The sequence below is a fragment of the Excalfactoria chinensis genome, chromosome 1 (genome assembly GCF_039878825.1).
Source record: "Excalfactoria chinensis isolate bCotChi1 chromosome 1, bCotChi1.hap2, whole genome shotgun sequence".
Classification (NCBI taxonomy): Eukaryota; Metazoa; Chordata; class Aves; order Galliformes; family Phasianidae; genus Excalfactoria; species Excalfactoria chinensis.
Genome location: NC_092825.1, coordinates 14,794,170 through 14,821,884, shown reverse-complemented (window position 1 = coordinate 14,821,884; position 27,715 = coordinate 14,794,170). Strand labels below are relative to the sequence as shown.

Genomic DNA, 27,715 nt, shown 5'->3' with positions numbered 1-27,715 from the left:
TGGGGATGGAAAAGAGCAAGTAAAACTACCCATTTTGACAACAACTAGCCCAGGTGAGCACAGTAATCAAACCATATGAAAAGAAACACACTTCAGTCCAACTAAACTTGATTTGGAATTACTCAAATATGCAGCTCCCCTGTTAAGTTTAAAGAGCAATGAAATGAAGGCAGAGTACATTAACCTCTTGAAATAGAAAATGGGGTCTGGAAGAAGATGAATTCTACAGCACGTATCATTCAATTGAGTTCACACAGCCCTCTGAAGGTTACTACACTCCTAAGAAATAACAGGAGCTCTAATTGAGTTGGTACAACTAGCTAATATTAAATTAATTAAGAAAGGAAGTCATCTCATTTTGATTGAAATAGATTCAGAGAGAGGTTATGCAGACAGATTGACTCATGCATTTGGTACCAATGGAAAGATGCTAGAGAATAAACGTTACTTCTTGCAAGCCACACACGAAGTGCATAGCCGGGTGAAAACCCCAACTGTACTTCTGAGTACACCTGCATGAATAAATCTGAAACTCTAAGCCAGAATGAAGTGTTCACCATGCAGGGCTGCTCAATCTGCACACACTGCTAGGTGTCAAATAATTCAAATAATACTATTGGTCTTCACACAGATTCTCCTACTTGGTTATACTAAACAGAAGAACATAAATTAGTAAGATTTCTTTGCCAAATTATGCCTGAAAAATTGTATTATATACCAATAAGAAAACGGCTCGAACACTGCGTATGGTTTATTTTTCTTGAGTGAGACATGCATAAAAACAGATGAATAATTTAAAAATATAACCTAGCCAATAGCCAAAAGAAAGCGAAGGTCTTTCTAAATTGCAAAAAAATTAATTCCATATATCTTTAAAAACAAAACAACAAACAAACAAACAAAACAAAAAACCCTTTCCTTTGATACAATGTAGTTTTCCTAAAGAAAACTTCATGGTTGCTTTATTTTTTTTTTTCATTACAGCACCTCAGAGAAATTTAAATAGATGAATGAGAAAAATAAATTCTGAATCACAGTAGGATATGCATGTATTTAAAACTGACTACAACTTCTCAGAATAGACTGCTTCTTCACAAGGATGAATTCTAACAGGACCATAAACATCAGTCTAAGAACTGCAGTGACTAATGGGGCCATTAGTATGCTCCAAACAAAAAGAACAGCTGAATTCCAACTGAGGACTCTGATAGGTAATATGAAATAAATTATATAAGGAAGAAAAAGGTCTCAGGGAAGCTCCTAAATTAAGCAGAACAAGCCAAACTACAAGAAACAGGATCAAATATTGTTGAGCTCCAGAAAGGCTTCTTAGCAAGGTACAAAACACCATTAGGATTGTAGCATCCAAACATTTCCAGCTGCTTTCCCACTATAGTCAACACTGTCACACAGCATAGGCAGGAGAGGTATATAAGTATCAAGTCCTCAGTCCCATAAGCAGGCACAAACACAGGTCTCTGCTTATTTGTCAACCTTTGCCATAGAACAAAGCAAGAAAATGACAACATCATACAAAAACATATTCAAATCCAGTCTATTTTATTCACATGCCTCTACCTTTTCACCTACTTGCATCACATTCAAAAATACATTTACAGATCCGTATATCAGCACGTAAACAGGGTGAGAGTCGAGGAAAATATTCCTAATAATTGATAAAGTGAGCAACATTTTCCTGAAAGTAAGCTTAGATGATGCTGAACAATTTCTGTGTCACATCACAATTTTATAAATATATATATCACATAGCACATATGTATACACTAAGAGTTTTATATTACATGAAGGCACCAGAAGTTAAGAGGTAATTCTAAAGTTTCACCTCAGTGAGGTGACTGTGCTGCTGATCTGTACAGAATTGAGCATATGATGCTTTCTGAGCTTACACAGAAGATGGAATTACAGAATCACAGAATGGCCAAGATTGTAAGGAACCTCTGGATGGCATCTGGAACAACCCCTGCTCAAGCAGGGACACCCAGAACCAACCACATCACCCAGGTGGCTTCTAGAAATCTCCAAGGGGGAGACTCCATAGAAACTGGGCTGTCATTGAATTGAAAACAGTTATTCGTGAGCTTTCTTCACTCTTTGTTGCTGCCATCCTCCCATCCCCTTAATCATATATAATATTTCATTCAGTTATTAAGGAGTATTCCAAAGATGGCTGTTTGTGTTTACGATATTTTCAGTCAATTTCATTTAATGTCATGAATATGATTCTAAAACATCATAGAAACTATTAGGAAGCAGCACTAAAAACTACTTTTGTATGTGGAAACTACATTACTGGTGATTTGATCTAAGGGTAGAAAATTTAATGTGATTAAATGGAACTCGTGCATTGAATTTTTACATGATAAAACAGCCATTTAAATATTTGGAATAGTTTTATAGTTTTTCCACAGAAGTTTCACAATAAGAAAAGAGTAAGGAAATATTTACTTAATACTTTCAACTAGCAATAAAATGTCAGAATGTCAATTATGTTTCACACCAGTGCCTTTATGCAAATTCAATTTGCAAAAGTTTCATAAATCACAGCTTCATAAATTTCATAAAAGTCTCAAGTAAACGTATGAATAAAAACACTTCAGTACAGCATGGTTCAAAAACATATTTATTCAAACAACCAAGAAAAGCACTGCAACATCGGAAGCCTGTTAAACAGCATAATCACAAGACTTTCAGAAATTGCAAATGCATTATTTTCATTTCTCACACCTGAGAAACTCCTCAAGTTCCTGGGAGTTCTGTTCTGGCAAGTATTTCTTTCCCAGTAAACATGAAGAGAATGATTCCACCAGTCTCCAATCTGATGAACAGTCTGTAAGGAGGAAGTATTCCATTAATCTACTTATAGGCCTGTAGTTCATACAGTAACTAGACATACATAACATCTTTTCCATTTTATCATATCAAACCCCAACACACAACTCTCCAATAACAAGTAAATTGGTAGAATCAAAGATCTAGTTGTCTATAAAGCAAGTTTAATGGTCTCACATTACATACAGCAGAGGGCAACGTTTCAGCTTGGTCTTGTAAGGAAAACAACGAATGCATATTAAACAAAACTGGCAAAATCTCCTAACAGCTACCTGGAGTCTTTGGGGTTACACCCTTTGCTTTATGGCTTAATGTCTCATCAGTCAGAAATTCAATTTTACATACATTCTAGACAGATTTATTTACTACATAAAAATTACAACTCTTCTTTTTGGAAAGAACGTATGTAGCAAATTCACAATTTTTCTCATTCTATAAATAAATACTGAGGAATTACCTCAGATTCCGCCATGATGCAATGCTCGGAACCATTATTTCAATCGTATTATGAAAATTATAATTTTAGATACAGTGCTCAATGAGCTATGGAAAATAAAAACAGATTTAACTGCATTTATTATTTATTTTCTGCAAATATACTAAAAGGGAATGAAAGAAGGTGACATCAGTATGAATTCTTGTGGTAAAGACAGGAAGACTTACTGTAATATAAGAGAGGGAAAGGGAATAAAAGTGAAGGGCATGCAGGCAGATGATGGCTTTTACAGGATCAGTCAACCTGTATGCTCACACAGTAATGATACTCCATAACTAAATCCCTGTCCAACCCCATTACAATTTAGGCCTGAAAAAATTACTCCATGAAGTCCTATGTATCGATTTATAAAAACACCGGGTACCAAACCACATGCAAGATTTAAGATTACAAGAAAAATACTTACAGAGGTAAGACTACTGTTTCTGAAGTTTTCAGTTCACGAGTTCTTGTGAGCATCATCAAATTGTCCTAAGCTCCTTTATTGCAAGAAAATTGTAGGCAAGATCTTGAGCATCATTCCAATCTTCAGCAGCCTCATTTTTCTTGATGCTCTTTATGTGATATAAAACGATGAAGTGCTACAACAGTGTTCATTTTCTGCTCTTGACTTGCTATTAACTCCTGATTTCCTCTTGATCCAACAGTTAGCTGTCGCAAAGTAATCTTAGGCAGCCACCCCATTTAGCAACGGCCTGAGACACATCCTTATGGTGGTTATTCCCCTGATCTTATTTCTGTGTGGATGCAGAGTAAATTCAGTTTCTCCATGTGGTTCTAGGCATACACACGAGGCCCAGTGAATTACTGAAATGCACAGGTTGTACTGAAATATTAAATGCAACAAAAACGTATCTGACTCCATGAGTAAGAAATCACAAGCCACTGTGCAGTACAGGAAAATTTAGAAACAGCACACAACAGGAACTTCAAGTAACACAGAAGTGTACTAAGAGAGTGATGTCTGGCAGCTTGAAACAGAAAACCCAAACCAGTGTAAAATTTTCTTGTTCACATTGCATCAGTGAACAAGGTGCAGTCAGATAATGGATCTTAGCACATTAACAAAACAAAAAAATGCCTCTAGACCTGCATCCAAGGGGACAGGATTCAGTTTGACATAAACAATTTGTACATAACGTTGATATTTTTGAGAATTCTTTTCTTTCAGGAAAATTGCCTTGAAATTAATTAGCATCTGTTCTAAAATCATAGAATATAATAGCTCTGTATCACATAAGAAGTTAGGATTGAGCGTGAAATAATTTTCCCATACCACCAACCCTGGAAAACCCAAAGAAACTGCTGTATCACAGCAGAATAAGCACACAAATTATTAGCACTTCTCATTGGAAAAAAAGAAACCAACATTAAACCATTGGATCAACACATAAAATCATGTTAAAAAAAAATCCTAAGATTTAAATTAATTCTTCTCCTAATTTATGCCAGAAATCTTAAGTCTGCCACGTTCCAGCAGGAAGCAGCAGGTCTACCTTCTTTAAAATGTTCTCTATCTGCAGTTATGCTTCTCTTGGCTTGGTTTGACAACAGTTTTATCTTGCTGAAAATGCTACAATATTCCGCTTTTATTGCAGAGCAGAGAACTAATGAGACATTACCAAGTTACTCTTTCATCATACATGCAGCCTTTCCAGCAGCGTAAGAATACTTTCAGCATTCAATAATTCAGTTCCTACATTCAGCCACTCAACCTACTCTAAAAGTGAGAAACCACGTGCTGAAATTTATCCATAATAATATCTGACTTTGATCCTTATAAAAAGATCAATTAATCTATTTTTTGGCATTCAGATTCAAATGACAAATAAGCTACTATGCAAATAAGTTATCGCTCCTATACGTGGTATTTCAATCTTCAAAAGTTCTTCAATGACACTTCCAATAGAGGCTTGCACATCTGCAGCACAGCACAGCTGTGATGTGAGATGAAGGATTAACGTCTCTCTCACATTTGTCATAAAGATGAAATAAGCAGGGCTTTTATCTCAACAAAATAGTTGACTAAACAGGATATACCGTGAAATAGCCTAATCAGCGCAGACTTATTTTAAAGGCATTATTAACAATAATAACTTGCAGTTAATCTTTAATAAACCTTTGGAATCTCTTTTGTCCCTTTTTTTTATTTCAACAGGATGAATCAGGACTCAGAAGAGCAACACAAACGTTTCAGTAAATTGAGACAAAAACAACAAAGCAAAGCAATAAACAAAGCAATTTAAGGTACGCAACAACACTCACTTAAAAATCGGAGCCCAAAATAAGAACAAAAGAAAAATCAAAAGTAAATATTGAATACATGAACAGCTAACCATTTTGCTACACATAAACACAGTGTTGCATGTTTCCTATCTAAACTAAACAAAATTAATACTCTGAGTTTTGAACAGCTATAAATTTTTACCACATACCTCAAAATTTTTGAGCTACTTCATAAATTTTACATCCATATTTCAAGTTTAAGTAAAATGCGCACTCATCATTCTATCTTGAATGGATTGCTCAGTACAACTTAGCTATATTTTAAAGACTCAAATGAAAAGGTTTTTTAAAGACAAATCTTGGAATCACTTTGTATATCACTGAAAATAAGTGCTGTTAGCATTTTGGCAGGACCACTTATTTATTCAACAAAACACGTTCAATTCAGTATTGCTCTCCCTGCATAGATATGAACTTTTAATTGAGCTTTTAGAATATAGCTTTCTGAGATTTACACCTTTGCAGAGGTATTCACCTTTATCAGCCGCTTCAGTGAAAACTTACTGATATAGCTATGCTGCGTTATATGGGTATACTGACAAGCTGGCAAATACATTTACAGTCACCAGGGTTTCCAAACGTAAGTTGGTGGTAAAGACAAATTTATTTACTATATTAATTAAATGGTCTATTTAACATGGAATATCAATTCTCTAATCACATCTCATTTGAGCTTCTTATTTCAATTAACAACCCTAAAGTCTACTAGAGATCCTACTGTTTTAGGATCATTAAGAACATTTCCATTTTCTGTCAAATGAGGGAAGAAAAGGCAGAAACTGCAAGTACTCTCAGGAGTGGGCCCCTATCCTGCTTAAGAGATGATTAGGGAGTAAGCAGCAGTAGTTCTCATTAGTTGCTTAGCAATGAAATGTCCCCCTATGAAATAAGAAATGAACAATGCAAGAGGTGTTGCCACGCAAATGAATAAATGGGTAGTCTTTCATCCACTCAAGGATAAGCTGTCCTTCATTAAATCTAATCAATCTGGATTAAGACACCAATGGGTACCTTGTGGACAGACAGCAGAAGATGAGGAATCCACTGTAAACAGTCTCACTGAAGTAGCAAGATAACATGTTGCTCGTTCATATATAAGCACTGATATCATATGAGTGTATGACAAATAGAAACAGAAGGAAAGCAGTTTTAATTCAAGCTGGCTTAACAATGCCTTTTTTCTTTTTTTAACTATTCAACCTTGCCTTTTATATGTGTTGTAATATTCAAATTGTTAACAAACTATTGTCGTGAAATGCCAACTGCATTACTGCTAACGATCAGCAATACATTTAATGTTCATAAAGACTTAAATGCTAATTCATAAATAGAAGATATGAATAATGTGCTACTTAGAGAAGAGCATTTAATTGGCTTCCTAAAAAAAAAAAATCTAAAAAAAAGTATATTTCCATATACAGCTAAACAGAGAGAAACAGAAAATTAAACCATCAAAGAAAAAGAAAGGATCAAGAGAAAGGTGAATGGGGCACTTCTTAACCAGATCTGTAGTTAAAAAATAAAGATGAAAGCAAGTGCTGGACTGTCCTTTTAAAGGACAACTTTAAGACTTTAAAGACAACTCCTCCACCTGCAGATTCTACAGAACATTTTAGAGTACTTGGTTAGCCTTAAGGGGTGCGGTGTGTAGTTGGCTGGGGGGCTTTTTCAACAAGTATCTGAAAGAATCCTGAACTCCACTGAGTATTCACATAAAAACTGATCGCTCCTTCAGCAGATTTTTAAAAGAACCATACAGATTTATAATTAAAAATACTTATAATAAAGATGTCCCAAATTATGCCTTAATTAACTGTTCCAAAATGTTATTCATACTAAAACAAATGTGCTGCTCCAAAAGCCAATACCAATTTGTAAATCAGTATTACGATAAATCTTACCTATGTATTCACAAACGAAGACTACGAAAAAAGGAGTAACAAGATCGTTTATGCCCTGAACATATCCACTGGCTGGGTGACGTATAGCCCAAATAAACAAAATTCTTTCAAAGATCTGAAAAAGAGTAAAAGAAACTCTCAGATAATTTACCAAGTGGTGAGCACATTTTAAACAAGACACTTGAAAAGTTCACGACAGATTTGATGTCACAAAGTTGCAAGTACAGTAACACACGTATAAAAGCATACATCAACAATTATATTCATAATTAACTGGCAACATTAATTATGTTTCTAAGTTACTTTAAAAAATAAGCATTTTCAGTGTATTAGTATATGTTAAAACCAGACTTGCATGTAGTTCAGTTACAATAGAGCAGCACTTACTCACTGGAGCTTTTCCAGTGATAAAAAATTCCTCTTCATTTCATAGAAATATTAAATCATCCTCTCATGATCATATATCCCTTTGAAACAAGTATTTTCTTAGTACAATAACATACTTGTTAAGTAACAGAAAGTAGTATTTAAGACAATCAGAATTTTTTTAATAACATGCCAAAAAATAAAGTCCTTAATAGTTATGCTTGCTTAATACTGCAGCACTGAGGTTTAGACTTCAGAAGAACATATACCAATTAATAAAACATCAGAAAAAAAAATCAGAAAATGTAGAAATAATTCAACCTTTTATCACATAACCTCAGCCCCTAAATTCATTGAACCACATCTTTCTTAGGAACTGCAAAAGCTCCAGTGGCCACAACTTACATCATCTGACTATGGGATGGACAGGATGAAAAGAACTTGAAGCAGAACAATCATAGCATCTATGTCCACCAAAACGTAGGTCTGTGACAGACTGAATCTCCTAACTGTTCACTTCTGAAAATAGCACATTGCTTCAGAAGGCTGCAGATGAGTAGCACCATGAAAGACACACCATGCCCTGCCCTGATTATCAGTACTCAATAAGGACAACCTTGTGAAACAAAGAGAAAGTTCACTCCTTGTGGAGAAAGTCTGGTAAAACAAACAAACAAAAGAAGAGTGCAGACAGGCAGAGAAGCAGAGCAGAGGCACCAGAGGTCACCAAAGAAAAGGACTACATCAGTTTTAATAGAATGATGCAGTACTAATAAAACTGAGAGAATTTGTAAGGACCCTGAGGAGACTGAGTAGAGTTTGCTACAAACCCAGGAATCAATGATTGCTCACGCTTTGAGAGCTCCACCCAGAATGGACACAATAAAGAGAGGAAGTTTAGTTTATGAACAGAAATGTAGGCTTCAATCTCACTTCAAGCATCTGTTAGCTTAAGAATTTAATTATTCTAGATTGGATTTAAATAGAAGTTACTCTTTAGCATCAAATCCCTTTTACAGTCATTTCCAGGTAAGGAAATGATTAGGCATATCTGACTCAAAACCAGGTATTTGAAAGATCCATTACAGGCTTCTGTATGTGCCACCTGAAGCTGGAACACATTTGCATTTTTCCCTCTGAAAGCCAGTTCCAAGCATCGACTTCTACCCTCCTGCCACACACATCCAGAATCAACTTCCCTTAACTTGCCAGCTCCTACTTTCCCTGGCACACACAAGAGCACAGTGCTGTATATCCACACAACAATGAACACAAGCAACAGCAACAAAAGCTTCTGTGGGTACCGAAACAAAAGCCCTAATGCAGCTCACATCTGATTCATTACAGCTACATCTAAAATAAAAATCAATGAGAATGTAAGAGAATAGTTAAGAATTGTGCTGGGAACCATCCAGCTTAAACACAAGTGGGAAGTGACATTAAGACTTTTTTTTCTTTTGCTTGTCCTAGTTTCAGTATTGGGAAACAGTTAAGGTAGAAAAAGAGGCATTCAGCTGTGCTTTCTCAAAAGCATTCCCTTGCTCTCATTAGCCACGATTCTTATTACTTACCTAGAAACTCTTACTTTTATGTAGTGGGGGTTCAAAAATACACAAATAATGAGGGGAAAAAAAACCTATCAAAACACTCATGGCAGAAATGATAAAAGCAGAGCTTTTCAAGAAGGCGGGTTAAGTCAATTTCTGATTTGCAATACCAACGTTCCCTTCCTTTTCTTCGGAATCAGCTAACTTATACAGATGGCACTTCAAACCGAGACACCCCTGGATTCCACAGCATTTTAAAAATCCAGATATGAAAATTAAGGTAAAGGGAGAGTTATTAATGTTTTGGAGCAGTAAATTATTGAGCAGCAAGGACCACTTAGTAATTGGCATACCAGATTTAATATCCTCAAATGCATCTAATCAGAAATTCAACAAATAAGCACCAAAATAGTATTTTCAATTTCCCACTCATTTTCATGAAGTTTCATTTACGGCTTTGAATCACAAAAAATGAGCATTGAATACCTTAAAGGCAGCCTGATTTAAGTTTCTATACGGTGTTCATCACTGTGTTCAAAAAGTACTCATTAAAAAAAGTCACTTTCCCAAAAGGTTTCCTTCTTGATTTCCAAACCAGCAACAGAAACCGGAATTACTTTTCTAGTATGAACCACCACATCTCAGGAGATGTCATTACCAATCAATTATTCTCTTTTGAATTTAGCTCTCATTCATGATAACAGTAAGAACTGTATTCATATACATAAGAAGAATCCATTAGCTTAAATGCAGATTTCTGAATTTCTTGTGGGTTTTGCCACAAATGAGGAACTCCAAAATCCCCAAAGCGTTAATCAAGAAAGGTCTATGAATTCACTTTTTATTCCTCTTTAAATAACCAATAAAAGAGGTGAAGAAAATATAATGAAGTAATTTTCAATCTTGTTTCCTCAAAATTACTTCTCCCAAACAATGCAAGCATAGATGGGAAACAGGTATATACCACCTACTTCAACCTAATTCCATTGGAGACAATACTAGAATTGAAAGTACATAAAATTACAGACTACTGAATTTTGACTATTCACATTAATTAAACCTACACTTAGAGTCACTAATCTTTAAAATAAAGTATTTACAACAGAGAAGTTCAACAGACTCAATCAAACTATATGTGAAAAGACCTTCAACAACTCACTCCTCCTCTTTCAAGGGATGTTATCCATTGAATCACAGAATGGCTTGGGTTGAAAAGGAGCACAATGACCATCTGGTTTCAACCCCCTGCTATGTGCAGGGTCGCCAACCACCAGACCAGGCAGCCCAGAGCCACATCCAGCCTGGCCTTGAATGCCTCCATGGATGGATCATCCACAACCTCCTTGGGCAACCTGTTCCAGTGTGTCGCCACCCTCTGTGTGAAAAATTCTTTGTGAAAAACTCCTGTGCTCCTCACTCAAGCATTACCATTGTGCTTCATACCATCAAATACCCCCCATCCTACAATCTACACAACTACCATAAAAATAAAAAAAAACTGACAGTAAAAGGAATATCTAATAATAACTTATTTCCATACAACGTCAAATTCAAAATGAATTTTTCCTAAACTCAAAGATAAGAGAATTTCTTAAGTAGAATACTCTATGATACTCTATGATACATCCTTCCAGACCTTCCAGAATTTTGACAGGTACACAGAAAAACAGGAGCCATGCTATGAATCAGTTCCAAACACACACCCATAAATACTGTGATATTAAGTTCATTAAAAATAAAAATAAATAAAAATCTCACATTATTTATATACAATTCTTACCTCTGTGACTTTGGGCTGAAGTCTTAGAACTTCAGGACTCATGCGCGGGATATCTATATGAATCTAATTAGACAGAAGCAAGAATACTGTAAAAAGAGCCAACAGTGCACTTTTTAAATAACAAAAAGAAAAATCAGTTTTACACTACTAGTTACAATCCCACTGTATCAGTATTTTATGGATAACATCATTATTAATTTAAATTACTAATTGGGAAAAAATATAAAAAGAAACCATTCTTTCCTTTCACATTTTAAGACCCTTACAGCAATGCTGATTGTTTGCAAATTACAGTTATACTATTATTAATCCTTGCTTCGGTGTAGCTATGACTAACAACATACATTTGTGTAAAGCCATGTGCAACTGACATTACTGAACACACATTTAATCTGTCCTAAGGAAGCCTAAGGTAAGGCTGACTGATTAGGTCAGTACTTGGAGATGCAAATTATTTGATACAAAACTTGAAATAAAGTTATGTACTCATCTGGGGAGGCAACAAATTTGGACACGCTTACACTAATTACAAATCATACAGTTTCAACTTCTTAAGCAGGAATATGGAGACAGTAAAGAACAGTCAATGCTATACTATCTTCTCAGCCATCTGAAGGAGGGCCAGAAGAAATGAATGCTTTAAAATCTCTATTCATCTTAAATGGAACAGAGTAAATGGTATAGCCATGCAGCATGGCAGGACAAAAGCTAACATTACATGAAATGTACTATTTTAAGAATCAAACCAAAATATCTCATATTACAAGAACGACTTAACTTTGCTTCCAAAATGTAGGAAAGCAATTGATAGACCATTTGATTATCAAGAAGCTTAGGAAAATAAATAAATACAATAGTAAAATTCAAAAACAATCCCTGTAAGCTCTTTAACAGATTTAACATAGGTAGAAGGTAATTCAGTAGATGTTTTACCTGTCTATAGGTATCTTGATGACTCTCATCATTTCTGGAGTCATAGTATTGCTCAACAAATGCAAAATACTCTTTTCGCTTTCTTTGTAAAGTGCTTTCTCTTCGGTCCACGTTTGCAGGAAGATAACCCTGAAAAATAAAAAAGAAGAAATGAAAAAGACCTTACTCTTCACAAAAAGAACAGTTAGCATTGGATTATATGCAACAGGAAAGCTAATGAACAAATGCAGTACAATGCAGTCCTATTTTGGTTTGAATAATAACTCAGGAAATCAGTTTTCTAATCATTGTAACTGAACACAAAAGTTCAGAAACCAAGACCTTACAAAAAATAACTCACATTTTTTTTAATAATATATTTCAAGTTTTTCATCTTTCTAAGCAATGTCTCATCAAGAATTCTGAGATGCTTCCCCTTCCAAGTAAAAAAAGTTCAAAACAAATAATTTCAGAGAAATGTAAAGCTACATGACTTCATTAATTCCTGCATCCCCACGAGGCCCTTATTTGAGGAATTTTATTCAACTTTTCAATAAAATACATACCTGAGTTGCTTTAAAGTATGAATGATATACATTTACAAATATATTTGTTTAAATTAGAGTTAAAATCATAATATAAGGGTGAATTTATTCAAAAGCTTTAAAGTATTCGAGCTACTTTAACTCACTGTTTCAGATAATAAAATAATGACATGTTTCCTTTTCATCTAAAGAGATTATGAAATATTTCAGCACAAACTGGACTCCTGGATGTAAGCTCATTAGAACATACTGCCTTAGTTCTTTACTAAGAGTAGTTTATAAATATTATTTTCCACAAGGTCCAGTCACACTAAGGAAGTTGTATATCAGATATGCAGCTTATATGTAGTACTTAATGCAACTGTATATCCGAATTGTCCTTCAATGAACTCATTTCCAGTCTATCTGAAGATCCCATCCTCCAACAAAAATCCATTCTCATTTTCTTCTGCCCAGTTCGATCTCTATTTCTAGGCTCACAACCTGCAGTGACTTCAAAACAGTCTCAAATGACCATTTTGTCAGCTTAAGAAAGGAATTACCATTGCTATTAAGTGTTGTTGTTACATAAACTGAATATACTAGTAACACTCATAGAATCATAGAATGGCCTGGGTTGAAAAGGAGAACAATGACCATCTCGTTTCAACCCCCTGCTGTGTGCAGGGTCACCAACCACCAGACCAGGCTGCCCAGAGCCACATCCAGCCTGGCCTTCAATGCCTCCAGGGATGGGGCATCCACAGCCTCCTTGGGCAACCTGTTCCAGTGCGTCACCACCCTCTGTGTGAAAAACTTCCTCCTAATATCTAACCTAAACCTCCCGTCTCAGTTTAGTACCATTCCCCCTTGTCCTATCACTGTCCACCCTTGTAAACAGCTGTTCCCCTTCCTGTTTATATGTTTCCTTCAAGTACTGGAAGGCCACAATGAAGTCTCCCCAGAGCCTTCTCTTCTCCAAGCTAAACAAGCCCAGTTCCCTCAACCTTTCCTCATAGGAGAGGTGCTCCAGCCCTCTGATCATCTTAATGGCCCTCCTCTGGACCCGCTCCAAGAGCTCCATGTCCTTCCTGTGCTGGGGCCCCAGGCCTGGATGCAATACTGCAGATGGGGCCTCACAAGAGCTGAGTAGAGGTGGACAATCACCTCCCTCTTCCTGCTGGCCACCCCTTTTCTAATGCAGCCCAGAACACAGTTGGCCTTCCGGGCAGCAAGCACGCTCTGCTGGCTCATGTCCAGCTTCTCATCCACCAGGACCCCCGAGTCCTTCTCTGCAGGGCTGCTCTCAAGGGGCTCTTTGCCCAGTCTGTACTAACACCTGGATTGCCCTGGCCCAAGTGAAACACCCTGCACCTGATTATATGCCTTGTTGAACCTCATTAGCTTCACATGGGCCCTCTTCTCCAGGCTTTCCAGGTCCCTCTGGATGGTTTCCCTTCCCTCCAGTGTATCAACTGCACTGCTCAGCTTGGTGTCATCTGCAAACTTGCTGAGGGTGCACTCGATGCTATCGCCTGTGTCACTGATGAAGATGTTGAAGAGCACTGATTCCAAGACCAACCCCTGAGGGACACAGCTTGTGACTGGCCTCCACCCTGACACAGAACCATTAATCACAACCCTTTGGCTGCATCCAGCCAGCCACTACCTAATCCATCAAACAGTCCATCCTTCAAATCCATACCTCTCTGATTTAGAGAGAAGGATGCGGTGAGGAATCAGTGTCAAAGGCTTCACAGAATGCCAGGTAGATTATAACTATCACCCTTCCCCCATCCACCAAAGCCATCACTCCATCATGGAAGGCCACCAGATTGGTCAGGCAAGATCCGCCCTTGGTGAAACCATGCTGGCTTCACGGTACCAGTTTCCAAAAGGTTTCTTTAACATTCAAGAACAACTGATGCTTTCCTGTGTGTAGCTCGATTTCAAACATAACATCACAAAAATAAAAAATAAAAAAATAAAATCATATTTTACATAAATGGCAGACTTGAAAAATAAATCTTGGAGAAGAACCACTGTAAGCATAAATGACTTTAATAGAGGTCAAGCCACCCAAGTAAAAAAAAAAGATTCATATCTGCTATTCATGTCAAGTTAAATTATTTCTTGCCAGTATTACAAAAATTCTCCTTTCATATTTTTGGGCATCAGCACACTAATAGTGATCAGTAAAGCAAAGGAAAGAACTTTTTTCAACCAAGATTTTCCGTATTTAAAAGAACAATTCCTTAAATTCTCATAACATTCAGAGAAATCACAGAGAAGCTGAGGGTGCCTCATCTCTGGTTGAGTAGGTCCTGGGCATCCTGAGCTGCTGCCCACAGCAGCAGGGTTTAAAGTTGATGATCTTTAAGGTTCCTCCCAACCAAACCATTCTGTAATGCTAGAACCGCAGCATATGCCTGCACTCACACAGTGTGCCATAGCCGGTACAAGTAACTGATACAATGCTATGCATTTAGCTATCAAAACAACTTTCCCACTCAGTCCTTAGCATGACAAGTAAAAAGGGATTTAGAGTAAATGTAACATGCTAGAATTGCTGATTTTACAATAGAAGCAAATACACTGAGGATAAATACTTTGATTTCACTACTCTTCTCCAACAATCCAACATCAAATCCCATTTCTACACTGCTCTGCCAAAAACAGTAAAATTAAAACCCACACACTAGAGTATCAATAGACTTCTGTAAACATCTCTGTACTAAAATAATTAAAAGTATGCCATGTATTATAATTTCTTCTTATAAGATGACAAGAAATTAATTACAAATATTGCACTCTAGATAACTTATCACGCACTTTGCTTTAGCAAAACCATTTCTTATAAGATGTACTGACTTGCATCTAATTCCAGCTATTTTTAAATTGCATCCGCTTAACTTTTGCCTCAAGATTCAGACTGACATTTAATATCCTGTCCCAGAGCTCTGAACTTAGTTAAATATTGAATTCTGCCTCACATTTATTCTCAACAGTTTGATTTTTTTTTTCCTATATCTTAGCTCCATTAGAAAAGAATTCATTTGTGAGATCAAATGTGATTGTTCCAAGGATACCAATTTTTTCCTCAGCAGACATTTTTGCCATTACTCCTTTTCAAAGACTGAAGTCATCTTTCAAAAGGACACGTCCCGCTTCCCACTCACTTCACTTTAAAAAGTTAGTAGGGATGGTAACACGTCATCCAGGCATAAACTAGTAGAGTATTTATATATCAAATTCCCTCCAAAGGCAGCCATAACTGCTATTCAAAAGAACAGGGAGCCTAAACAATTCTGCTTGCTGTTTAGGGATACGATGTCTAAGGTTTTTTTTCTTAAGCTTTAGAAATAAATCATGTGTATTTACAAACAGTAGACATGATAGCAGTGACTTTTCAGCATTATATCGATTTTCATATCTTTCTCTTAGAGAAAATGTTTTAACCAAACATTTTCATGCTATTATTCAGAACTTAACCTACCCTTCAGCCTCAGCTTATCAGGCTTCCAAGTCAATTTTGGAGTTAGTCATAAATTTTTGACTGAATATTTCACAACAGACATCCTAAATTAAAAAATAAACAAATGAAGATGTCTAATGTTGGACAACTTTAGAAGCAGAATTAAAATATATCATACACTGCATGCTTAATCTCAGTTACCACTGAATATTTGCCGTTAAGAAGCTGCATCTACATTTAGCATCAGTGGAACTAAGCTGCAAATTTAGTGGAACTCATTAGCAAGACAGACTCTTTCAGTCACTGGAAATCAAACTCAATGTGAAATAAATACTTCACGTTCCCTGTTGAATTTATTCTATAAAAAGCAAAGCTATTTAAGTCTACTCTCTGAAAAATTCAATAGTGTTAAACTGTTGTGTATGTAACTCAGAATTTTAAAGAGTTCTTAAATGCATGAAGATTTGCTGATAAAGTGTCTTTCACAGTCTCTGGGGAGCAGAGAGCACAAGATTTTTGCTTCTCTTTAATACAAACATTTTTGCAAGTTCTCTCAGCCTTGTACAGAGAACAGCTAACACACACAACCACTTACCATGACAAGTTTATAGCTGAAAAGACCGATACCAGAAATATTCCTGCCAGGAATACACAGTATTTTCACAATATAACCTTTTATAAACACAGCACAAACAATGAAATAATGAGATTCACTTCTGCAACACCAAACCCAACAAACCCCAGGAACCCATAAGCTTCCCTGCGCTGCCTTGTCTGAAGCACTCAAGTGTGCTGCTCCATGGTATTCTAATCTGCACCCAAGCTACTGTGCTTCCAAACTCCTCCTGCCTCCAATGAGAAACCCTAGATGAGGTTTTGAGGAGCACTCAGTGAGCCAGCAGCAAACATGTAACCAGCTTTTCAAGCAGCTTGGTTCCCTGAACTGACTCAAGCCCCAGAGCAGGAGATTCAATGCCACAAGGTAACTGATCGCAGCTGTTCAGATTTGTTCATCTTCAACTACTATAAAAAAACAAAAAAATAACAGCCAAAACCCAAGCTCCTTTCACAGCTCTTCCTCAGTAACAAAACTAATCCTTCCTGCAAAGAGTCTAGTACTTACTGTAATGTCAAGCCAGAAGAAAGCCTTTTGTGGGACACAGATAGCCTCTGCTTCCTCACTGCATGCCTATTTTCAAGAAAACTGTAGGAATTCACTTGTCTTTCAAGTCTCCAATGTTGGCTCAAATCTGGTTGAAAGAGGCTACTTATCACAAAAGTCCTGCTTTCAAGAAAGCCAGGCTGAAAATAAAAGTACACAGCTGGCATGATTTATTACCACTTCTCATTCTCCTCCTTCCACTTTGACAAATTTATCTTATAATTGAGCAAAGAACAGAACTTTTATTACAGTTCAGCCACAAGACAATGCTTTCAAGTATTACTGATGGATTACAGCACAAGCAAGAATATTTGAAATTCCCAAAGAAAGCCATTACTGCTAAACAAAAAGACATAAGTAAAACTTACTGAAAGAAGCTTCCACGCAATGGGACGAACTCGTTTGGGAATTCCAGACCAACTCAATTTCCGTAATTCTTCTATTAAAAGAAAAGTATTTTATGATAACTAAAAAAATGATTATCAACATACACAGATATATTCAAATTAGTAAAAAGCTGTTTACATTAATTATGTCTTCTTATGAAGTTGAGTGAAATCAAATTATATGGCAATTCTAAAGAGTTAATAAGACAGTGGATAATTACTTCCCGTAGGGATAACTGTGATAACAGGCACTGTGCGATGAGGTAGCTTTTTGAATTACTGCCCAGTTCTTTCAAACATACTTGCCATATATTAATATGCAAGACAGATTCAGCTTCATTGTATAATAACTTATACAGATCCTAATTAAAAATGAGATTTGCAGTTACATAAGCAGAATATACTGTATGTTTGCATGCTGGAATTTAGTTCAATGTTATATCTTCATCTGCATGCTGTATTCCTCTCTCGAAAGCTCTTCATCAGGTGGCACAACCAGCTAAAGCAATCTGTGAGATTTCACACATTTTTTGTGAAATCTGTTTATTGTGGGGGGAAAAGAAGTTATAGAAAAATGTAAAGACAAAAGATGCCTTAAAGCGTCTCTATGAAACAATATTCTTAAGGTATCTACTTGAGATAATAGCTCTTCTGTTCTTACTTGTAATAGAAAATTAAGGTGAAAACAAGTTCAAATTATTAACATGCCAAAGAACTCAAAATAACAAAATTATGCATTTCTTTTAATATACTTATTCCAATCAGTTCTGTATTTTTAAATTCGCTATGTATATTCCAGTGAATATGTTTTCCAGATTCTATACTTCAAGTAAGTCTTTAAAAAGAAATGAAGCATAGAGCAAAGTAATTAGAATAAGAACTTGTCCAGTAAATGTACTCTGCAGTTTTGTATTTAAAACAACAAATTTGTATCTTTATAATAGAAGAAAAAAAATTGAGAACAAGGTGATAATTGGTTAAAGCAAGAACACATAAATGAAGGTGTTTTTGTTTGTTTTTTTACTATCAATACAAACCTTATTTAGAGGTTTTCCAGCAAGATAGGTAACAATTTAGGAACAGTGTATCAAGCATCACCAAAGAAAAATTTGCACCTTGTGCAGACCATGGACTTGAATATCAAACATTAAAGGAAAAAGTATAACAATACACCAAATGTGAAGTGACTTCTTTGTCTTCCAACAAGCTAAAGATACTTCCACCAGAGAAAAGTACCATCACTAATCCATTAAATGCTGAGGCCCAAATTCCAGAGCTCGTCTAATGATTTTTGTACCCCCTTATAATTATACATCAACAATATCCCACACCAAAGTGCTCCACAACTTAATTGTGCATTGCACAAGCACGCTTACCTGCTTTATTATAACAAACAGTAACAATAAAAGGGGGCTTTTGTTTGTTTGTTTTGCATCACAGATGTTTTTAAAATTAAGAACATGAATTGGAAGGAATAAAAAAAACAAATACAAGAAGTCCAAATGTTCCCTGCCTTTCAATGATCTACAGGCTGTAACAAAAACTACAACTGGAAAAATAAAATCCTACTCTGTTTCACAATGACAAAATAATGTAAAAAGTCAGTATACCAGAAACATATAGATACGCCAGAGCTATTGAAGACACAAAAGATTCAGCTCAATGCAGTCATTCCTGATGTCACACCACCTCATTCCATTTTGGCTGCTTTCTATCATTCACAATGAAATACCGCATTACTAGCAAGGCTTCTAAAACTGAAGTCTAGACAACGGATTTTGCAGGTTCTTTTGTTCATCTGTTGTGCTCCCCCTACTAAGCTCCATTATCTTTATTTAACTTTGAACATACTTGTCCTGCAATAACGTCTCACCAGAAAATTCTATCTTGACAGTTGGGGTCTTGTGGGTGCTGTTGTTGTTGTTGTCTTTGTTTTTTGAAAGGGTTCTTATAAATTTATTATTAGGAGATTAAATTCTAAGGTAACTTTGCATCATGAGCAATTTTGCTGCCACATCTCTCTCTGTTTACCCAATAATTTTTGAAAGAAAATAATCAAATGTGAATGTGATTGTAAACATGATTATTCTTTGAATGTATTTTGTTTTAAAAAGATTTGTCTCAACCTAGGAAAGAATTTCATCTTAGGAAGCAAGTATGCATCATACATAATGTTGCAGCAGCTTTCTTATACTACAATATAAAATACATTCATTTTTAACCATCAGCTTGAGAGTTATTGAGTAAAACTATTGTTTCTGTTACTTCTCCCTCTGAACATAGTTAAAAAAGAAAGAAAAAAAGAAAGAAAAGAATGTGGGGGGTTTTATCCACTAGGCAGCTAAGAGTAGAAATGTACTATTCTTCCATGGATTACTCAAATGCATACAAAGCGTATACATTATTTCAAAATCAGGGAACGTAGCGAGTTGAAGCAAAATATCATCAGAATCATCATATGTCTTCAAAAGCACACAGTACTTCTGAATAGTAAATATGAATGGGTAGAAGAAACCCAAAAGCATGCTTGTAACAAAACTCCAAGGAATCCCAGCAAACTCTCCCCTTGTTCTTCATTTATAGGATTTTACTGGCTGTCATGGTTTTTAAATTGTTAAGAAAATAAGGTTGCTGATTGCTCACAACTATATATGTGTGTATGTGTGTAATAAGCATAATGTAATGATGTAGAATAAGGGGTGGAATGTCATGGTTTTGCAATGTTGTAATTTTGCTATCAGTATTCCACATCATAACATCATGTTAAGCATAGATTATTTTGACGAATCTGCTGCTCACAGAAAGAAGACTGAATGTCCCAGGGAACACCACAGTCAGTCATATGACCAGGACTATATAATCTCACTTCAGTGCTGGACTCGCTCTCTTGAATCCTGCCAGCCATGGGGGAGTGTGTGGGAGCGTTCCAGCCGTTTGCCTAGAGTTACAGTAGGCCTCTCGGTTTCGGGACTCACTCTCTCTTATTTTACTTGATTCGTTAGCTTTAATTCCAATTATATTGCATGATATTGTGTTATTCTGTATTCCGATATAGTATTTAGGAAAATAGTGTGCCTCCTTAGATCGTTGCCGCTGTATTTATTTTCTCTTTCCCTGTTTTCTTTTCCTTTTGGGATACCGGCCCTGCAGGCTATCTAAACCCCTGTCATGGTTGCCGATAGATTTTAGGGTAACCCGTTACAACTGGCACTGGAAAACTATGGGATAAGCAAAAGAGCAGTAACACCAAAAAAATATGATACTACTCTACGGTGTAAGACTGTTAAAGTAACAACGAAAGCAGAACCTGAACAGACTATAAACACTGCTTAAGAGGGTGATGTGTAAGTTGAACATATTAGATCACAGGTTAGCACAGCAAATATACTGGAATCATATTGACACTGAAAACACAAAGGGAAATTATATTTATATATATATATATATATATATATATATATATATATTGTCCAATAAGAAGCAATTCATGAATTTTACTGATACTAAATTTCCTGTAGCAGTACTCAGGATCAGACGCTCAAGATAAAATTTCAGAGAAGGGCTGATGTTAAAGCAGTTCTAAAGGAAAAGACTACTGGATGTCACGAACGATAGGAGAACAGCCACAGATGGATTCTGAAGGAAATCCAAGAATGCACAAGATAGGAAAGAAAAACAAACAGAAAAAAAGCACACCAACAGCTCTGTCATGACACACAGCAAGACTGTGATACAGAGCACAGCTGGACAGGAACAAGCTTCATTAAGTATAGTTGCAAAGAAAAGCAGATGGACTACTGAAGGAATCTTTTAAAAAAAGAAAACATCAGGAGAAAATGAAGAGCAAGTGGCCATTTTAAAACAGAAGTCTGAGTACCTTACCATTTGGATCGGGCTTTTTCGTTTCTCCAGGATTATCACTGAGGAACTAATTTTTTTTGGAAGGGGGCAGACACAGGGAAGAGGAAGTAGGAAGCAGAATAGGACAGAAATAATTCAACAAATAAATTATTACATTATGGTGGTATTAAGAGATTATCTTCAGAATATTTTGATCTTTGGCCACATACAAAAATCTATCCAGCAAGCCCGAGTTAAAACAAAGCCTTTGCATTCTAAAGAGCAGAAACAGACAGCTTTGTAACTGGTGTCTGACACAAAGATCAAGGTTAGAAGACAAAATGCAAACTCCTATTCTACAGTTTAAGATCAGGGTTGCCCTGTATCAAGTACAGAATTTGGTACTTGCTCTCATTAAACTTCATGCAGTTGGCAATTGCCCAGCCATCCCATTTGTTGAGATCTCCCAGCAAGGCCTCTCTACCCTCACAGGAGTCAAGACTGCCACAACAGTCCTGGAACTGGCACCAACACAGTGATTTCAGGATTTTCAACATATCAATCCCAGTGTTCCCTTATCGACCACGAAATACCACACTGAAGTCCTCCTGACAGCCAAAGCAAGTTTGACTTACATGGTACAGTCTTAACAGGTTTTGCTGTCAATGATCAAGCATTAGATGGCCAACAGGTACCCACTGAGAACACCTGGTCATATGATTGCTTACCTTACTCCTTTTCCTATTACTTGGTATCACTGTCCTTCTGCCATGGTCACCCCGGCATAGGAAAGGACAATGTTACAAAACCAGCAAAGTATCTCAATGTTCCCCTCCAAGTAATGGCACTGTTTGGACATTTCTCACATAATTCTCCCTAAATTATTCATGAAGAACTATCCCCATGTGGTGCTAGTTACAACTTCTGTCATACTCTCACACAGTGGTTGTTCTGTTCAGCAGTTTCTCACATCCAGCAGTTCTCCATGTCTTAATCAATTAGCTCAGTCTCAGACCCTGGCACAGTCAGCATCTTGGGGCTGCAGACAAGTATTCAACATCTGCAACAACTTTCTATTCTGACCAGGCTTTGGTATCAAGTAAATCCCTGAGCTACTAAGCACTGAATCATAAGTAACAGCTTTGCTGGCCATTTTCATCTGAAAGCCAAAAGGGCAGAAAACCTATCAGAGCAAGCAGAGGCGAGGTGGGCAAATAGAGACAATATCAGAAGGATGGTATTTTGTACACTTTGTGAATAAAGAAAAAGAAAATAAGCCTTAACTAAATACAATATCTAAAAATCAAACATGCATTTCCTCTCTAACTTGGAACATGATAATAAGTTCCAGCATTAGTTTTTATGAAAGGGACTTAAGGGCCTTAAGTCTTCAATAGCAGGTGGTCTCCAGCTGCACACCATACCACTGCACTAGTCCTCATGCAGCATCCATGAACACATTTGTTTCACCTGTTTTAACTTATTTGTGTTACTGGTAGGCTGTCAAAAAGGAAGCAGATCCTGTGCATTCATTTACAGCTTTTTCACAAATTCTTTTTCGTAAAGCTTCAAATTTTAGCTACTGATTCAACACCACACTGTTTACAAATATGTACTAAGCGTAGCACATACAGTAAGTAGAAAGCAGAAGTAAATAGAAACTGTGAAACTGTTCTTATTGTTTTTATGTAATTTCTTATTCTCACTGCATTAAGCTCTCTAATCCTTCACATCACTACTTTTTTCTTCTCCCTCAACTCTACTCCAGTTACAGTAAAAATCTAAAAACCCAGCACAAACATGGGTACCAATCTCTAAAAACAATATATGCATATACATACACAGACACACATATATGTATATCTTCTTTTGCATAAAGAAACACAAGCAAAAACAAGAAAAAAAAAGGTGAGTGTACTGTCAGAATGTGATAATGCAGAGCATATGAAAATCAGTGACAAATAACCCAGGACAAAGATACCACATACTGTTACGTAACTCATTTAAGACCGTAGACTGGAACCATGCAAACGAATTGAAATATTACTTACTCAAGTAAGACTATAAATAGAAATTCCATGATACAGCTGAGCTTTCCTTGCATGTTCAGAATCAAGAATAGTTTTAAGGGTTTAAAATATAGCATAATTTCAAATGAAACATCTGCTTCTAAAATAAAAATAAATAAATGCTTGTAGTCCTCACTGAAATAACATTCCTTAAAGAAAAAGGAGAAACAGCACAATATTTCAACAAGTTTTAAGAGAAATCACTTTTGTTCCTGACAATATTCTGCAATGAGCACAGATTTCCTTCAAGTAAGGAGAGCTTTGTCTTATCGTTCCAAACAATAACATGCATACCCTATAACACTGATTTTCAGAGGCCTTGTTCTTTCCCAAAGTGGGAAAAAAAAAACAACACTCTGGTTTACAGCACAAAACTTAATTTGAAACAGATCCTTGGAATTATCCTCCACAGCGTAGGATTTGGGAGTAAAAAGCTGAACATATGCTGAACATAACTGTTTATGGTTCTCTGCTACAGTATCCTCCCCTCTGCCTGCTCTCTTTACACCTGGTTTGTCTACTGGGCCTACAAAAAAATGGGCTGTGTTCTTTCTCCAAACACATTTGGAAAAATAATCAACTACGAGCTTCAAATATTTTGCAAGGTGCTTCTCTCCAACTTTACTAGCAGCATCTCCATGCACTAACAGGATTGATACTCTGTTCTACTCTCCTTATTTGAGATAGAAATTAACTTTCTTGGAGGCTGTCTTCTTGCATTTAATAATCTTTATTATCATAAAATAATCTCTACTTTGTTGTCATGTTATACAAAATCCTTCTGAATTTTTTTCAAGGCATTTATTTCTGTTTTTGCTTTCATAAGAGGCATGGCAAATGCTTTCAGTACAGGACGTTAGACGATTACACAATAGAGATTTAAGTTAGTTTCATCATATACCATTAGCCCTTGTATGTAATAACCCCATTTTTATGCAAACAATGGCTGCTGTTGGATTTCAGTCTTCCAAAATTCCAGAATCTCAGGTTATTCCAACAATGTATAAAATTAGTGTTGTAATTTTTCATTAAAGCCAGCTCAACAAGCATTCTCCAAATGACAAATAGCACACATTACAACTGAAAGAGGTTATGCATGAATTCTTATCAGGTGTAGCAGCAAGCTTTCATGCTTATTACCCAAAAAGCATACAGTCTGACTCCTGTGCATTGCAATTGTTAAGGCATCAATTCACATTACGCTTTCCCTTGAAGGTTTAACATCATCCAAACAGGAGAAGAAAAAAGAAGAAGAAAAAAAAAAAAAAAAAAAGAAGAAGAAGAAAAAGAAGAAGAAGAAAAGGGAAGTCTTGTCCTTCCCAACAAAAGCAAGGGGGGAAAAAAGGATACTCTAAAGCCACTCAGTATTAACATGACTATTGCAGCATGCAATAAACATGCCTCCGGTAACAAGAAAAGAACAAACCAGAGCATATATACAAAATACCATTTCAGATGAAAAATGGGCAGTGAAGCTAGGTTCTAATAACACTGTTAAAACAGATTAATTACATGCGTGTTTTATTTGAAACATAAGCATGTGCTTTATTCTTAAAAATTTCCCATCAGATCATTTGGTAATTTCAAATGATAACATGTAATTGTAGTACTTGCAATCATGCCCAACTTGACATCAGAGTCTTTGCTAAAAAAACAATCTAAGAAGTATGAAATCATTATGATCACTATGTTTTTATCTCAAAACTAAAATACGATGTTCCAAGCTGGCACTTTGCTACAATATTTTGATCCAACCTGCATTAGCTTTTCTTTTAAACATTTGGTTCTTCCCTTTTCCTCCCTTGTCTCCTACTGAAGACTTTCCCATCAAGCAGTGCTAAGTATTTTCATATTCTACAGTACCTTGAAACAGAAAATCCATCTGAAGGTGTATACAAGTAGTGAAGTTTCAGTACAACTGAAGTTGTATTATAAGTATAATAAATGATAACATGACTTCTTACAGCAAATATTCATCTGTGTATGCTCAAATGCCAAGCCTCAAGCGCTATCACCAGAGCTACGCGGCTCCTGACGGCCTCAGAAGCTTTCCCACAAGCAAGACTTGATTCCAACAGATTCACAAAACAGAAGGATGAATGTCAATGAATGGTGCAAAAATAACAAGAATGAATTCCAGCTAATGTAAAGACACCAAAAATAAGGTGTTAAGAAGAAGCAGGCAAACTGAAAAACAAAGTCAGATGGCACAGCTGGAACAGCAAGCCTACCAAAATACTCCAGCTATTTTATTCTTACAGTTAGTCCTTGACATTTGGGGTTTGTTTTTTTCCCCTTTCTTCTCATTTTAGTAATACTAGAGCACCAACCCAATTAATATCAAAGGACTTAACTTCAGCAAGTATGTCTACCTCAGCTTAGCTTTCAGTATTTGTTTACTGCTTCACATCTTATCATTTTCACCCCTTTACATGGCCAGTCTGACTTCACCAATAAATTAAACTCTCCATAACTTAAAGAAACAATTCTGCTCAGAAACAAGTGCAACCAGGTCTTGGTTTTCTCAGTAATAGCACATTAGTAAAAATCCCTTTTAAAATTTAAGATTTTACAGTAGAGCACGCTAAATTACTATACTATAATAAACTATAATTGGGATTTAATTACCTTTAGACCAATACCAGAGTTTCAACTGCATTTTAGAAGAATAAAAGGTAACTACATGGACAAAGGGTTAAACAATACCCAAAGGAAGGGAAATTACATACAGTACCTGGAATAAAATTAATAAATACTGGCTTAATGTTAACATGTAAGCTTTCCCTCATCAAACAAATTCCAAAAAGCAACAGTGTAACTTCAGATTTTAATCACTGCTTTTTGTCGTCTTGAGCACAGCAGTACAGCAGCACAGATGTGAAAGTGTAGTTCTCATTTCTCTGGAAATTCACATCTTGTTAAAAGCCTGTATGACTGCACGTACACCTCACAGTCAGCAACCCTTCAAATCTAGGTATTAGAAGAAATCCATCCCCAACCAACACTTAGAGAGCACCAAGGAAATGTACTTATATTAGAAACTTGTTCTCTATTTAATATCTAATTAAGCATTAAATTATTTGTCATTGGTTGAAATGTTAGATTATCCCTATTCAAACCATAATTTCAATTTATTGTCATTATACTAACGCCTTTCCCATACAGACTTGCCAGGGAATTAGCTGTCACAGTTATAAGCTGAAAACATGCTCCCCAGTATAGGATTTCTTCACAAAGCTTTAATGCCACCTACAAATCAGGCATATATTTTCAATTAAAATAGCACTGTGAAATATCCTTACTTCAATAAAATGAACAAAATTCCAGAATATCAAAGTAACTTATTTTATTATCTCCAAAACGAGCAGCTGCAAAAAAAATCTCACCGCAGACACGACAACGTGCTAAAGGTGCAAATACAGAAATAAGTTTAACCTATTGGTTCAGAGGTGAAATTAGAGCAATGTTTGTAAAACTCTTCATGAAAACTGTCTCGCTCCCTTCACTTACTGAAGCAACACTGTGAAGCCCCATTAGTGCTCCTTCTTTGAGATGACCCATCGTTTTAAGTAATTCTGTGACCGATCAATACATTTATAAAACCCCACAGATTTTACACCAAAAAACATCTCTCCATTTACTACCACTAGCCAATAGGCACTTCTGCTTATGAGACAGCATTTAATTTGCAGAAGCGCTGTTGAGATTGGAGGTCTTTTTATGAAGAGATAACAACACTTTACATAAATGTCTCAAATTGGCATAATTTGTTTCATTTCAGAATAAAAAAAATGTTTTTCTCTGATAGTACAATACATTCAAGCTTATTCTCTCTGAAACTGAAAATATTTAGAGCAATTATTCTAAAGGAAATCTTATGACACTATGCTTTTTGAGTAGCTTATGTAAAGATTCTTCATGTTCCATAAGTATTTCACTGGGCATTATACAAAGAAAACACACTTTTTGCAAGCTTTCTAACCCCGAGAGCTATAACTGCAGCTACTACCCATCATAACTAACAAACATACGGGGAAACAACGAAGTCTGCAAGTCGTTCATCATTCCACCAGTTACAAATAAATAAATAAAAATAAATCATGAGATATTAAAGGGGTTCT

General features: G+C 36.0%; 1 protein-coding gene across 1 annotated transcript in view; it reads right to left on the bottom strand.

Annotated features, from left to right (window-relative positions):
* The window catches only part of TBC1D22A (TBC1 domain family member 22A), a 152,643-nt gene that overhangs the window by 111,584 nt on the left and 13,344 nt on the right, over positions 1-27,715 (bottom strand). The window contains exons 5-8 of the mRNA XM_072357216.1: positions 17,668-17,738; positions 12,160-12,288; positions 11,227-11,289; positions 7,534-7,648 (exon numbers count right to left, since the gene is read on the bottom strand). Coding sequence (XP_072213317.1) covers positions 7,534-7,648; positions 11,227-11,289; positions 12,160-12,288; positions 17,668-17,738 — 378 coding nt within the window. The remainder of the gene's footprint in view (positions 1-7,533; positions 7,649-11,226; positions 11,290-12,159; positions 12,289-17,667; positions 17,739-27,715) is intronic.